Source organism: Limulus polyphemus, unplaced genomic scaffold (genome assembly GCF_000517525.1).
Source record: "Limulus polyphemus unplaced genomic scaffold, Limulus_polyphemus-2.1.2 Scaffold519, whole genome shotgun sequence".
NCBI lineage: Eukaryota > Metazoa > Arthropoda > Merostomata > Xiphosura > Limulidae > Limulus > Limulus polyphemus.
In genome coordinates this window covers 462,711-477,911 of record NW_013666129.1, presented here as the reverse complement: position 1 = coordinate 477,911, position 15,201 = coordinate 462,711, and the positions used below count along the sequence as shown (strand labels likewise).

General features: G+C 31.5%; 1 protein-coding gene across 2 annotated transcripts in view; it reads left to right on the top strand.

Annotated features, from left to right (window-relative positions):
- The first annotated feature begins 4,210 nt into the window (after nucleotides 1-4,210).
- Nucleotides 4,211-15,201, top strand: part of LOC106458814 (serine/threonine-protein kinase WNK-like) — a 30,177-nt gene continuing 19,186 nt past the window's right edge. For both annotated transcript variants that reach the window (XR_002610443.1, XM_022385163.1), the window contains exons 1-2: nucleotides 4,211-4,410; nucleotides 5,989-7,341. Coding sequence is in view for 1 of the 2 variants with exons in the window: in XM_022385163.1 (XP_022240871.1) it covers nucleotides 6,025-7,341 (1,317 nt within the window). In the remaining variant the exon portion in view is untranslated. The remainder of the gene's footprint in view (nucleotides 4,411-5,988; nucleotides 7,342-15,201) is intronic.

Here is a 15,201-nt window from a genome sequence, read left to right as displayed (position 1 = left end):
CTTCTTCTCAAATATTTTACCTTATTTCCGCCAGGAGCGCCATTTCAGATTTCAATAGGGAGGAGAGGGTAATTTTTATAGGACGTCTTACGGGAGCTATGTCTGTGGACGATTTTGGATTTTTTAACGCTTAAAATGTAAGAAATACTATATTTTGGGAGCATTTACTCTGTTTATTTCCTGTAGCATTTAATAACCATTTAAATAGTGCAAGCTACACATTATGTATATATATATGTTTATTTCCAAAAAATATTTGAAATGTGCTTTCAACTCCTAAAAATAAATACCGAAAATGGAGTTTCAATATAATTATTTCTTTTCTCAAGAAAATAGTAAGATTGTAATTCCTTTCAATGTAAGCAGAATGTGTGTACATATGCCTAAATGAATTTAGTACTATGGTATTGTTGGATGAATTGTGATTGGCTGAACATTATACAATTATTTCAGTTGATTTTGAGCATAATGCACGTATAAACTCGGCCTTTACTTGATGTGCACAATTCTGGACTATGTAAAGAATATTTCAGTCTTCTGACTGCTATACCTCTCTGTCTTCTGACTAAAAGTGGCTTGAGATTAATTGACATTAATTAACAAGAGTTACTCGGCCAACGTTTCATTGTCTTTTGTTTATTCAGGATCTCACTAACACGTGTGACGTGTAGCTATACAGAAAGCCCTGGAAATATTCGAAACAAATATTAGACGCCTGTCTAAGAGGTGTTAGGGGGTGGAATAACAAGTTTCATTTAATATGCATGCAGAAATAAACGTATATAAATTATTTTAAAATTGTGGTATTTATAACGTGCAATTTTGTATACATACAAATATGTACTCCCAATATAAACCATGGGTATTCAAACAACGAGTGTATCTTTTAAATTTACTTCAAACAGAAAGCTATTGAAAAACATATTTCGAAACGGTCAAGCTAAGATAACAAATTAGGTCAACCTTGGAACAAGGTGACATTTACCCTCATTGTTCTAGCCCCAGAGGGCTTTAGCCAGAGGTCAAAGAAACAGAAATGGGGAGAATGTACGGTTTGCATGTTTAGAAAAAATACCTGTACATTGCTTCTGAATCTAGCAGAACTTATGTTTAGGTCTGTTTCTCGCACAGACAACAAATGAGAAACATGACATACAGTTATAAAATCACAAAAACTCGCCCAAATTTAAATATTACATCACATTTGTACTTTTAGCAACAGATTCATTCGACGGGAATCGAAGTTTAAGTGTAAATAATAGTACAACGGCAACAACAAAAAACATTTGATATGTGTGTGACAAAATTGTTGTTGTTGCCATAGTAGTATAATTTATATTTAGATCTCTATTTATATCACATTCATATATCTCTTTGCCTACTTTCAGGAATTTTAAACCATAAAGCTGACAAAAGTTTTTTAATTGTTTTTTTTTTGATCTGTTCATTTCTTTGTACCTTAAGGATTGTTCGGAAATTTCATCAGTAAAGAAAAAAGTTTTCACGCTGTAGTTGTATTTTTTGTATGCGTGCGATTTCATAGTTATCAATTTTTTTTCATTCAGTAATACAAAAACTTATACAGATGCTTTTATCTCCGTATTCTCAAGTACAGGTATATCCAAAGAATGATCCTCAAATCTAAACACATACCAAGCCATATTTGAAATTTTAGGGGCTCTGTTATTAATAATTGCTCATGGACCAAGATCTTCCGCATTGCTTTGTTTTTATTGTTCATGGGCTATGTTATCCTGCATTGTTTTGTTTGGCAAATAGCATTTATGAGCGAGTGGACTCTCGAAAACGTTTGATAGTAAGGAGTACAATGGAATTGTTTCCGTCTCTAATTCCAAGGTGATTTTTGTGTCTTTAATATAGCAGGTTTCAATAAATCTACTTGGTGAGATTTCCTTAATTGTGAAGAAATCATTATCTTGCTCTTTCTGCATATTATTCTTTATCTATGTTTTTGTCAACTCAGCATAGGAAAAGTTGAGATATATGTTCTGTGGGAAGAGTTTAACTTGTAGATATTTACTGCTGTTTACATACGTCGTTTCTTTAAGTGTTTTAATTTTAAATCTTGATTTGCAATTATATTGGTTTCAGAGTTTAAGCAGTTTCCTAACATTTTGAGTTGTGGTCTCGAGGAAATAATGAAATAAAATTCTTTTAGACCTTGCTGTAATCAATTTATAAAATTCGGAGATTTGCGTTATTCCTGATATTTTTTATTAATACTTTATTTTGATTTGTTTTTATTAATGGTCTATGCACTATTTGAATATTATTTGTCTTCAATTGATGGGTGTCCTGCTTTGTTTATATTAGTTTTTGAATGAATGTCTTCAATTGTTGTCCCCCAGTGGCTCAGCGGCAGGTCTGCGGACTTACAACGCTAGAAACTTTAATTGTTTTTTTATTTCAGTTTCTTTTTTTAATTTAATATACGGTTCGGTTTCATTATCTTGTCTTTTTGTTTGTTTTGTCAATGGGATAACTGATTATAAGCTTCAATTTGATTTATACTTGATTAAGGGTGGGCGTGGATTGGGATTAGTATTCTGTGGTTTAGTAATTTATTACAAGATCACAAATGAATTGAAGATGTCGGTATTGTCTAACAGTTCTACAACAATGTACTCATACTTGACATTCAATATTGTTCACCATCCATGATAAAAAGGATTTTATTGAAATTTTAGTTTAAAAATGAGCTATCATCACAGCATTACATCACAGAGCAGATTATATTGAAGTATTTCTTTGTAGATGCAGTTATCAGTGAAAGTTACTTGTTTTCTGTTACAACACTCATGACATTTTCACAAGAGAAAAACGAATATTTTTTTTCTTAAGTTTGTTTATGGATTGTTTTATATTTGAAACTTACTCCTTTTTGTTTGTAATTTTTGTTGGTTAAATCTGAAACATATAATTTTTGCCTAGTTATAATTGCTGATGATCGGTACGATAGTTTTCGAGATCCGAGTTTTGGAAACGCATGCATCGCAAGCTCCATTATAATAAGATATGTAATTTGAAATTATTTTTCTTTCACACTGTATAACTAGCCGATAAGAGTTTTTTTTTAGGGGGGGGATACTTGATTTTAGCTGCTATAACTAAAAGAGCTCACAAACCTTTTTTGTGCGTGACTCCTATCATGTATGGCAGCTTCTATTCCTGTCTTTCCTTTGGTCCATCTTTTTACGTTGGTTACTTACTAAAGGTGGAGAATTTTCTTAGGAGAGACGGTTTTCTTCATTTCTGATATTCACCTCTTGTATAATTATATATATCTAATGTAGGAGCTAATTATGAGACTGATTTTTAAAGATATGCTGCATTATCTGCTTCAAGTTATTTGCAGTAACGATGTTATCTGTCTCATGTGGTTATTGGTATTTCTTTTTTAAAGTTTTGTTATTTATAGAGAGGATTCGTGGTTTTACGTTTTATACGAGGATTAGTGGAATGGAGACCCGCAGTGAGTTTGTGTTTAAATGTTGCAAATCTCTCTCTGTATGGAGTTCCTTTTTTTTTGTAGATTTTATTATACAGATTTAAGTTTAAAGAGCGTTCCCATTTTAAAGTGTAATTTATTTTGTGTTTGTTTTCTTTTTTGTATCTATTGGATTAATTAACTGCTTGTTATTGTTTTCAATTGACTTATTATGTAATGGGACCTTTTTTTTTTCTTAGAAGTTTTGGAGGGGGGTAGAGCCTATTCTTTGCTCATTACTAAATTCCTGTACCATCCAATGTATATAAAGAAACAGGGCCAAAAACTTTTATTGGTAATTTTAATGCAATGGTAAACATTTAGTATTAAGTATAAACATAATGTTGCGAATTGTAATTGGTAAATTAAGATTATAAAACTGACTAAAACTAATGTTTTTATTAGATTTTAAAATATTTGGGGAATAAAAGCATCCTAATATGTGCAGTTTCATCATTAAAGAGGTCGCTACTGTCACAATTTTGCACATTACACCTTTGAAAAAGTAGTTCACTAAATTTTTAACAATATGTACATATTTTGAGCTTATGTACTACACTTTTATATCTGTTAAAAGTAATCTATTATTATATACATTTAATTTACTTAATATATATAATATATAGAGTTCTAATAGCTTATTGTTTAAGATATCAATCCGCGGAGTAAGGAAATATAGTGCTTTACAGCAGCGCCACTAATGGGTGATATACTGTGCTTCTCGTCGAGTAGTTGTGAGAACGTTATTGTGGTTTGTTCGCAAAGCTTAGTTAGAGCTACAAGTTTAAAGGATTTGTTCTTTGACGTCGGTGATTTGGTCAACTCAAAAAAAGGTGGGACGTGTATGTAAAGGAACAAAGTAGTCTGCAATTTGGAAGTAATGGATTCTTTTGCAATGATATGTATGTTTCATATGACACTTTTAAAAGCTTTTTATGTTTTAGCTTAACTATAATATGTTTATTTTTAAGGTTAAAACGTATTTATACATTAGTTATGATAATATTAATATCTCGTGTTATTAATGTATGAGTGAAGAGAATAAGCTAACGTTTTAAATATGTTACTTACGTTTACATTTAGCTAAATAATATTTATAATTTTATTAGCTGTGTCTTATCTTAGGCTTAGGTTTATTAGAACCTTAAGTTAAACTTTAAAATGTCTGTAAGTGCAACTCCATACTTGTTTAACGATAATTAAGCCTAGTACTACGATTAATATTAGTAAAATATTTGCGACTTAATTAATACTAATGGTAATAAAATTCGGCTGTAAAACATAATTAATAATAATAGTTTAATACACAATTAAATAGGTTCATTTCCTTCAGCACAAATCCATTATTATTATTTTTAATGTGTTTTTGTATGGTTGCATTCATTTGTAAATTATCATATTTATATGGTATTAATTTTGCTGTTAGTACTACTACTAGTATGTAGTAGAACTAACTAACCGATTGCACGTTCTTTTGCAGTCTTCAGATTAGTTTTACCTTACTAACACTTGTGTTATTTATTAGTACTATTATTTTGTATGTTACGTTAGTACTACCAGACTGATTATATCCGTTCCAGCAAGTTAGAACTTAAGCCTTGGGTTATGTTAAATTTTAATTTTTCATATGTATTGATAGCTTAGATAGGCAATATAATATATGAGAAGAAAAATTAATTCATAATGGTGGAAATTCAAGTAACAAATGGTGGAGGAAGGTACAGTCACTAAAAACATAATACGTTATTTGTAATGTGCATAATCCATATGAATAAATTACATGATACTTAGTTTTTAAACTTAGTGCCATTTACTTATCTTTTACAGTTACTTACTCTTTATTCATATATTACAAGTCAAAAATTATAATGAACAGTTGAGGCCTTATACTTATTTGCAAAAAAAAAATTAACATGTAGAGTTGGGGCCTTCTTTACCACAACTGAACTTAATGTACATTTCAATTGATTTTAAAATTCTTTTACAAAGTATAATAACTAAAGAAATGCAAATTTTCTAATAAAATACCTTATTTGGGTATTACTGTTTGTTGGTATTTGTGAGTTTCTTTCATCATCTAATAAAAGTATTTGCTCTTGGTGCATTTAGCAGCTGACTGTGATCATAAAACTAATGTTAACCTAGATTTCAGTTAAATTTCCCATGTGAGCTTGTGAATTGCCAATGAAAATGATTATTTTCTGAATGCTGTCTATTCTTAAGCAAACAAAGCCCATGTAATAATATTTTTTAAAATTTTAATGTGGGTTTTAGTGATACATGCATTGAATTACAATGTTCAAGAGAAATAGCCAAATAGATCTCGCTGGTAAATACTGTGAATTATGTTATATTTAAGTATTACTTATTATTTTGTGTGGTGACTCAATGTTCACATTTTTCTTAATAGTTGAAGCTATCAGCTCATGATAATACTATGTGGTATTTTCCTGTTCATCTTATTATAATTTTTTTTTCAGCCAATCAAGCAATATATTGGACTTACATCAATTGACATGATAAATAATAAAACCAGAAATATTTCATTGAATGGGAATGTCCTTAGAACACTCAAGACTAAACAAGTGGTCACTACTGGAGATTTAAAAAAGAAGTCTCTGTCTTCCCAACATTGTTTAGCATTTAGTGGATTATCAAATATTCCATCAGGCATCAAACAGTCTACTGGTATCCAGGATATTAAGTCTTCCCAGCAGCATTTAAAACAGTGTTCAATTCCACGACCTACTTGTCAGAATGGAAATTTGTTTAAAACTGAAAGAAGTGTAGCTGACAGAAGTAGTAGCAGCATAAAAAATATTCCTTTGCAGAAGCATCCCAACACATCAGAACAAATAAATATAAGGAAAAGTAAAAGTAGAGTATCTAATGCTTCTTGTTTAATGTCTGGATCTGTACGACGAGGGCAGTTCAAAACGGACCGAACTGTTGTATCCACTACCAAACAAAAACCTTCTAAACTATTAGTAAATAGAGCTGTAAGGGAATTGCCTTCTCTGGATGAAACTCAAGAATTGAATTTTTCAAGAACTCCATCTTTTAAGCCTAGTCAAAAATTTAGAATGGCGGGTACACAGCATCAGACAGTAAAATCAAAGTCTGCAGAAACTAAGGCCCTTCCAGAAAATCCTAGTGCCAGTGATTTACAACAAGAGGGAACTGATAAGAAAGAGGATTCATTTAATGAAAATAAACCTTTAAGTAAAACAATTAGTCAAACCCTTATTTCACGATTTTCATTTACTAAAACAGTAAATAGAAAGCTTAGTGTAGAAGAGTTTTTACCCCAAAGTAAAACAGCTTTGTCAACTGAGTCACCCTCTGAAATTCAAGCTATTTCCTATGGGAGTACTATCTGTGATAAGTCTGAAAATATAAATAGAAATAGTACAGTCAATGGTGTGAAAAATGCTGTGTTATATTCTAATTTTGATAAAACAGACCTTAAAGAAAGGACAGACCAAACAAATGGTGTAACGAATACAGAGGAAGATTACACTAAGTGTGAATTAGATAGTTCTCTTGCTATAAATGCCACTCTATCCTCGGTTACAGATTCAGTAACTGATCTCAGAGGTGATGCAGTAGCTGTTAAGAAGAAAGTTGGTCAGGTTGACACTGATGCAAACAAAACAGATGAGAATACTTCTGAGTTGCGTTCTGAAGAAGATGAAGCAGTGAAAGCAAGGGATACATCCTCTGATGGGCGTTTTCTTAAATTTGAAGAGGAGATTGGACGTGGATCGTTCAAAACAGTATATAAGGGATTAGATACAGCCACAGGAGTTGCTGTTGCCTGGTGTGAACTTCAAGTTAGTGTGTTTTAGTATTTGTTTGTAAAAATGTATTGTGGTAATTGTAGAAAAAAATGGATACCATTCTTCTGACTTGTTTAAGTTCCATGTGTAGTAATTTCTAGCAAAGTGTAAGTCATGAAGTTCAGTTTTGAAGTATTTTATTTTAATAATATCTTATGTCTATAGTCTGATATACATTTTGTACATTATTGCATTGATATAAAAACATTGGTCATTATAATTTTTTACTTAGGGTACCTTGAGACATTATTACACATATAATAATGTGACAATTTTATGGTGCAAACAGAATACCAGTATGACAAAGGTCATTCAGACCTCAAAGTAGCCTTTCTATCGAAGCAACCTGCTAATACAGCAGAACTAAAACTAAATATATCCCTGTAAATTCATGTGCCTATCCAAGAAAAAAACAAAAGATTCCTAAATCAACAGCATATGTAACAATGTTCAACTTCTCATTACTGACCTTCTTAACAATTAGAATCTAATACACCGCCATTTTCTTTGCTTTACTATTTCCTGTACTAGTTATTATAGATTTTGCATTATAATCTGTTCAAACATCTTGTGTAAACATAATTTGATAATCTTATAGGATGTGCATAAAAGTATAAAATGGGACATTTCAAGAATTTTTCATCATGATGTGGATACACTACAGTAATTGTTAGACTAACCAACAACTTGAAGACATAATTTTACACATCAAAATCTTCAAGCATCGTTTTATATGACCAATTTATTAATTTCTTATAAGTTAGATTTCTCCACTTCCTGTGTATTGATAGCTTTCAGCAAGTTAGTTAACCAAAACTGCACATAAGTGAATGTATCTTATGTGCATATTAAATTGCAAGTTTCACATATTATTATCTTGACAAATTGTACAGATTTTACAGTAGTAAAATAACTTGTAGGCATTTAGATGAATGGATGAATTGCAATTAGGATTAGTAAACTTCAATGAACATACGTAATCAGTGCCATTTTAGTAAATCTGTTTAATGTAATGTGTTTGTTGTGAGTACATTTAATTGGGCAGTCTTTGTTGCTTGTATTAAACTTCACCTTAAATATATGCATGCTATTAACTTTCTAGAGAACAGGTATTACATGTTGCAACAGTAGATGTCTGTTTCCCAGAACACTTAGTTATTCATGACATTCAGTAGTCTAGATTCTATTGACATGTAGTATTTCTAGTCTATTATATAAGATTGTCTTCAAATGTATTCTGATCAGTATAGTTTGCTTATTTGATGATTTATGTAGGACAATATATTATTTAGTGCAAAACAGTACTTTTTGATAAATCAGTTAATTTTGTTTTTCATATACTAATGCTTTATTTTAGCTATTAGTTATTGACAACTATAATTTTTCATGCCTAATCTAGACTTAAGTTTTTTACTGTATTTGATTTTTTGTACTTGTCAGCTTTAAAATCAACAAATAACAGAATGTTTGACTTTACACAATTAAAAACATTTTTACTGTAACTGATTCACTGTCATCACTAAAACTGTATTTCAACAGTTTACTCAAGAGGACAGGAAATCATTTAAACATTGCTCATTCTAGAAACTTGCAAATTAATTAGTAAATTGAAAGCATTACGATTGATAGCATAATTTGACTTACTGGTCATCTTAAAATCAAGTTAAGTCATGCTCACAAAGCTTTATACAAGGAAAATCTAATAGTATGAGAAATTTAAGATGATAAAGCAAAAACACCTACTTCTGATACTGTTTTTATTTTTATTAATTCCCATTTCTCCAGAGGCTCTTCTAAACTATTTCTGACAGTCGATTCAAAATTTGATTTACCATAGACATCAAATACCTTTGGTTAAATGGTCTTAACTACTACTTAGGGATAAGACAAATGTTTTGCTATTAGGATCATATGAAATCCATCCAACGTTTAGATATTTTTTTTTTCAAATTTATAAAGCTTTCTCTTCCTCACTGTTTATTCTTGGGTGTGGATGTGGAAGGGCTCTACTTCAAAGTCTTAGTAAAATATTCACATTGTAGAATTAATAATAATTATCTAAGTACCATTTTTTTTGTCAGAATTACTACATTAATATTATAAAATGTGAAAGTATTTTATTAATGTAACATTAACAACATTTTGACGGGGATTAGGCAGGTGTGTATGAAAAAACAACTTTTTTTTAAATCAATTTCTAAACTTACTAATCCTTATTTTATTTTATATAATAACATTAAAAATGTTGAAAAAGTTACATTGGTCTCTACATATTTTACAAAATTAGTGTTTTCTACATAAGATGGGCAATAATTTGGCTGATGTGAAAAATGACAGATTATCGTACTAAACATACTAAAATAACTAAGAAATCAGGTCCGTTTCTTTACAATATTAATCGACCAACGTACGATCTTTTAAGATTTAAATTTAGTATTTACAACTTTTTTTTCAAAGTATTGTGTATTTTATATACTTATGTGCAAAAATAGGCCCAACTTTCATGTATACCGTTGTGACAGTTGTAATACGTGTATTTGATAGACAGGAACTAAACCACGATGTAACAAAATATTAACAGTACACATGTATTCTAAATAGTTCGCTTAATATGGAATATCTTCTTATACTACGTGGATTTTTACCTTTAGTGGAGGAAGAAGCATTTCATTATGTAGATCTAGATTTACTTGGTTAATACATTCATGATCGATTTATGTTAAATAGTCTCTCGGAAGAATAACGGCGTGCAGAAAGAGCACCTAGTGACGTCAGGTTAGGGCTTTGTAACATTACAGCTGTTTACGTAGGTGTTAAAATGTACGTTCACTTGTTCAGCTATAAAGATTTGATGCACTTCTACCTGTAATTTAAAGTAATGGCTGTATTGTGGTACCTGTAATTTAAAGTAATGGCTGTATTGTGGGTATGTTTAAAAGTCGTTAAATACTTGGAACCCATCATGGGTGAATGGAAGCCATATTAGTATATCAAAGGTGTACATACATTTATTGAATTGTTATACAATTTTGTTTAAAAACTGACTTGTAAGATATTCAAGGTTCCTGAGTAATAAAATTTGCACCTTTCTTTTCAACCTCGCGCATAATAGTTAGCCTATCACGATCTGTTGCCACAAAATTGCGTTCCTCACTTTGGGGTCGAGGGTGCGTTCTAACGCCGGGAACAGACACGCGCGATGGGTACTGCATGGTATTTTTCCCGCGTGGTTCCTGTTAAATACGCGCTGCACTATATTCTGTGAGGTACCTACGTTTTGTGATGGCTAAATGAAAATCTATTTAGTGACTATAACACATCTACATATATAATTTACGTTATGGTTTCAAAAGCATCGTAATATATGTTCAACATCGAGTGATGGGGAAGAAAAGTTAGCTTTTTTTCACTGACATTTACTCTGGATGATGCAATAAAATAAAATATATGGATTCACGATACTTTAAGACAATTTCTTCTTCCGTGCTGTATTGTGATCGGTGAGTGTACGAGGAATATCTGACAGTAGAGAACGGCAGCGGGAAAAATCGTCCTGATTTGACGGTACTAGCGGTATAGTCATGCGCTGATCTGTTCAATACCAAAGAAAAGCAGTTGGTGCGAAGAGTGACGGTCAAACCCACTTTTCGATTTGAATATAGCCCAAAAGTTTAGCGAAAGTTATTATTAGCTAGCTACATTCCCTCTAACGCAGATAATCCTTGTATAACTTTGTGCGAATATCCAAAACCTGAGTCAGACAGATTTAGTGTTGAAATGAGGACTACTGAATTTATTGTGTGGCTGGCCTCTGGTTAAACTACTGCAAAAAAAGAAAGAAAAAACTAAAGAAAGCGTGAAATTGATAAATTTATTCGTATGAAAAATTAAAACACAATGTAAACATCACTTAAAAACGAATAAGGTTTTGTCCTTTAATATTTCATCACACATTTTATAACACGTTTAGCGAAATGTACAGTTTTGTAATAATAGTTAAGATAATCATGAACAATTTAACGATGCTAAACATTTCTTTTTCTCGATAAGTTTTTATAAAAGGTAAAACTTGTCTAGCCCCAGAGAAGTGACCAGCAGTATTGTTGTCTGATTTACTGTTTTGTTTTGTTGATTTGTGCATATTTCATAGTTGTGCATTTGTGAAGAAATCACGAAAACGCCAAAATATTTGTGCCTAATATGAACCGTAAGAAGGCTTGCTGGCTATTTAACAAACTGGGAAGGAAAGTGTAAATTTGTCTTTATGCATCAGTGCTCTATTAGTAAGGCGTTGAGCTGTTCATTGGGTTTGGATACGTCTAGCTGTGTTGCAACTAACCACGAAGAAATGTAATCAAGATGTAGATGCCTTTTGAAGAAGTTCGTTTCATCTGGACTAAACTTCTAGTTACATCCTGGCGAATGTTGTTCAAACTAGCGGACATAACTGCTCTAGGGCACAGACTTGAAGTCGACTGTAAAGCCAATGATTACAGGTTGCATACACTTGTTGCTATAATCACTGGGTATTGTGTAAAATTCTGTTTTGAAGAAGTCTGATACTGACGGTAAAGAAATAACGTGTTAGAAAAAAAATAACGTAGTAAAGTTGTACAGGACATAACATCTGACGTGTGAATTATGAACAAGTTTTGAAAAGTGAAAAGGGCGCCACTGAGCACACCATAATATCAATCTATACAGTATGTGCACTAATAAAAACTTAACTATAAAAGGTGTGTATTATTTGTACTACAATGACATTAGTCGTTAAGCATGGTACACTTAAGATAATTTTAAGGTAGGTATTTTATAATTACTGTTTGATTATAGCGAACGTGGATTATTTCTAATGAAAACAATAGTGATTATACGTGTATGATAACCATTGTAACGCCGTTTCAAACGTTAAAAAATTATTGTACTTTATAATTGATTCATAGTATTTTGTATTGTACTCTGTGGACGATGCACGAGTTGTAACACTGAACATATATTTTTATAAAACTTCACAGCTTAATCCTTTATGTAATTCACCTATTTACTGTAACATGTTTGATATTGTAAATACTTGGTGATATAATCTGTCTGGGGATTAAAAGGCTGTTGTATAACAAGCTAGAACTAACATTAGCGAGTTAATAGTACAGGTTTTTTTTCGTTTCTGAGAACGATCTTGCTGGTAGATGCATAGTGTACACGTATTCAATATGTGAAAGAAACACATTTTTGGCAAATGACACACTGAATATGGTCGTGGACCAACTAGAACATGCTTACACGCAGAGTAAAGTTGTATAGATTACGCAAGTTTCGCTGAAATGTGGAATACATTTAAGGATGTAATACTGGTTCAAGTTACTTTATCACTGTTAAACAAATATAGGAAATTCAGTAAACTTCTCTCCATGGTATACTTGCGTTAGTTCAAGCAGCATAAGCGCTCACACACGCACTACAGTTGTATAGATTACGTCAGTTTCACTGGAATGTAAAACACTTAAGGATGTATTACTAGCGCAATGATTTAAGTTTCGTATACCATATAATTGTAAGTTACTGTTGGAGAACCCAGGGAACTTTCCTTGATATATTTATATTAGATTGTAGTAGTGTAGTGGTATCTTGAAGTAATCATGATGCAAGATTACTATCTGTAGAGTACGTTTGTTTTGATATAAGTTTATGTAAAGTTAAGCAGAAACTGAATATTATATAGTGATGTCAATTGGTTTCAAGTTTCATAGTAAGAGATTGATTGTAAAGCAATCTTTTTTTTTTCACATAGTAACAACCTTTTCAAATAAATAATGAGTATATATTGGTTGTATTATATTATATATTAGTTTTATTTAGACATTTCGAAGAATGAGCTACTGTTTTTATTTCTTAAGTCCTAATTGTGCCTAAGGTTAAATACTTTTCTCACATAATGAAATGTTATACATATGTTTTTGTTGTCCTTTTGAAGTTGTTTTTCTACATAATTCAGACCTACAGGTTGATATAAGAATGCAAACTTTGATTGCTTCCTGTACATCTAATACTTTAAGAGCCCTTGTGGCGGAGGGTTCTAATAACTGGTTTCCTTCGCTCAGTATTTTAAAATTAGGGCCAGCTTTACCTGAATCTTGGGGATCGCTGACGTGGCCGCTTATCTCGCGTGAGATCATATTTTAAAATCAAATTTCACGGTTGACTTGAGTGTTCTGTGTTTTATAAGCTGCTAAATACAATGCTTTGTTTCTTAGGTGCGGTCATTATAATGTAACATGAAGTTACCATTTTTTAATGCTTATATATTATGATTTCTAAGAAAAATCATATTTAGGCGATTATTTCCTGGACCGGTTTGCAGAAATTGGACAATATGAATACATTTTAAGCCAGTTTTTGAACAATGCGTTTCAACTATGTATTTTGTTCTGGGTCACTGGGTAGATTGCATTTAACAAGTAAACTAAACCATGGCTTCTTTAGAAACGTGTGTATGTTGTGCATCAGCTTTCATGAAGTTGGGTGAAAAGATGCGCGTTGCCGATGGTATGTTATGGTATTGGCCAATCATAAATGGGCCTGCTCGATAATCTACAAAGGTGAACAATCCTTACTTGACGTCTGCCACATTTCTAGTTAATTCTAAATTGGCATTGCTTTCCTTACCTCTATTTTTATTCAACAACAGTAGGAGAACATTTGAATAAGTAACATTTCGATCACGGAATGTTTTCATGTTCAGAGTTTGTCTTCACAAAGATAAATATTAAATATTCAGGCTATTTAGAAACGGTTGTGAATAAACTTGCATCTTTAGGATGTTCGCAGGTGGTTATGGACTGTTACGTGTTTATGACGTTTATCAAACACGGTAGTAGTAAAAAATCTTGTTTCAGAATTTGTCTAACTTCATGCAAGTGTTTTAAAATAATTACATATATTTTGTTGTGATCTACGTGATTAAGTTTTGTAGACTAAAACATTCCAATACAGCTGTTCCTGATGCAAGTTATATAAAAAGTAAACTATTCATATAACAACTGGAATGACTATTATCGTGTGTTGTATCTTACGATTGTTTTGCAAACTTTCAATGATAGAAATAGATATACAGTGTAAAGAACTTCACAATATTAATAGAGACTTCTTAATTAGCCGGTTCCAACTACAGTAGTTGTGATTCTGGTATTCGAGTGACGCCTAAATATTTCGATAAAACTGAACACTGAGTAACTGTGTTGGCCATAACCCTAATTTTTAATCTGATCCAATGTACTTTATATATAGCAGTTCGAGTAAGTTGGTGCCATGTATATTTCATGAATAAATATAATTTAAATTCAGGTTTATTTATAGTATAAAATACGTTGACTTTAGTTTAATAAATATCATTAAGAGTGGCTCTCTTTTAAGGATAATATGAAAAACGTATCTCATCATACTTGTAGCATTCTGTATAATGATATAGCCTAGAATAAAACAGCCGACCCAACTAGTTTCGTTCAGTACCACGACTCCATAAGAATATGGGCAAAGGAACCTGATTATATATAGTTTTATTTTAAAATTACTTGGCCTGTCGTCATAACACTGGCGTATACTTATTTTTCAACAGAAAGATGTACAGACAAAACGTGAATGTTTTACCAGTTTTTAGGAATTCTCTAACCTATATACGACTCACCCTTCATGGTCATTTATATCGCAGATTAGATGTAGCTGGTCGTGGAGACACGAGATACCAATTTGTTGTAAAAAATATATAGTTTAATGTACATACGACACAAAATTAAATACATAAAGCAACGCCGTTCTGAGGTAACTTTGTATGCGTGTATAAATGATTTATATCATTGG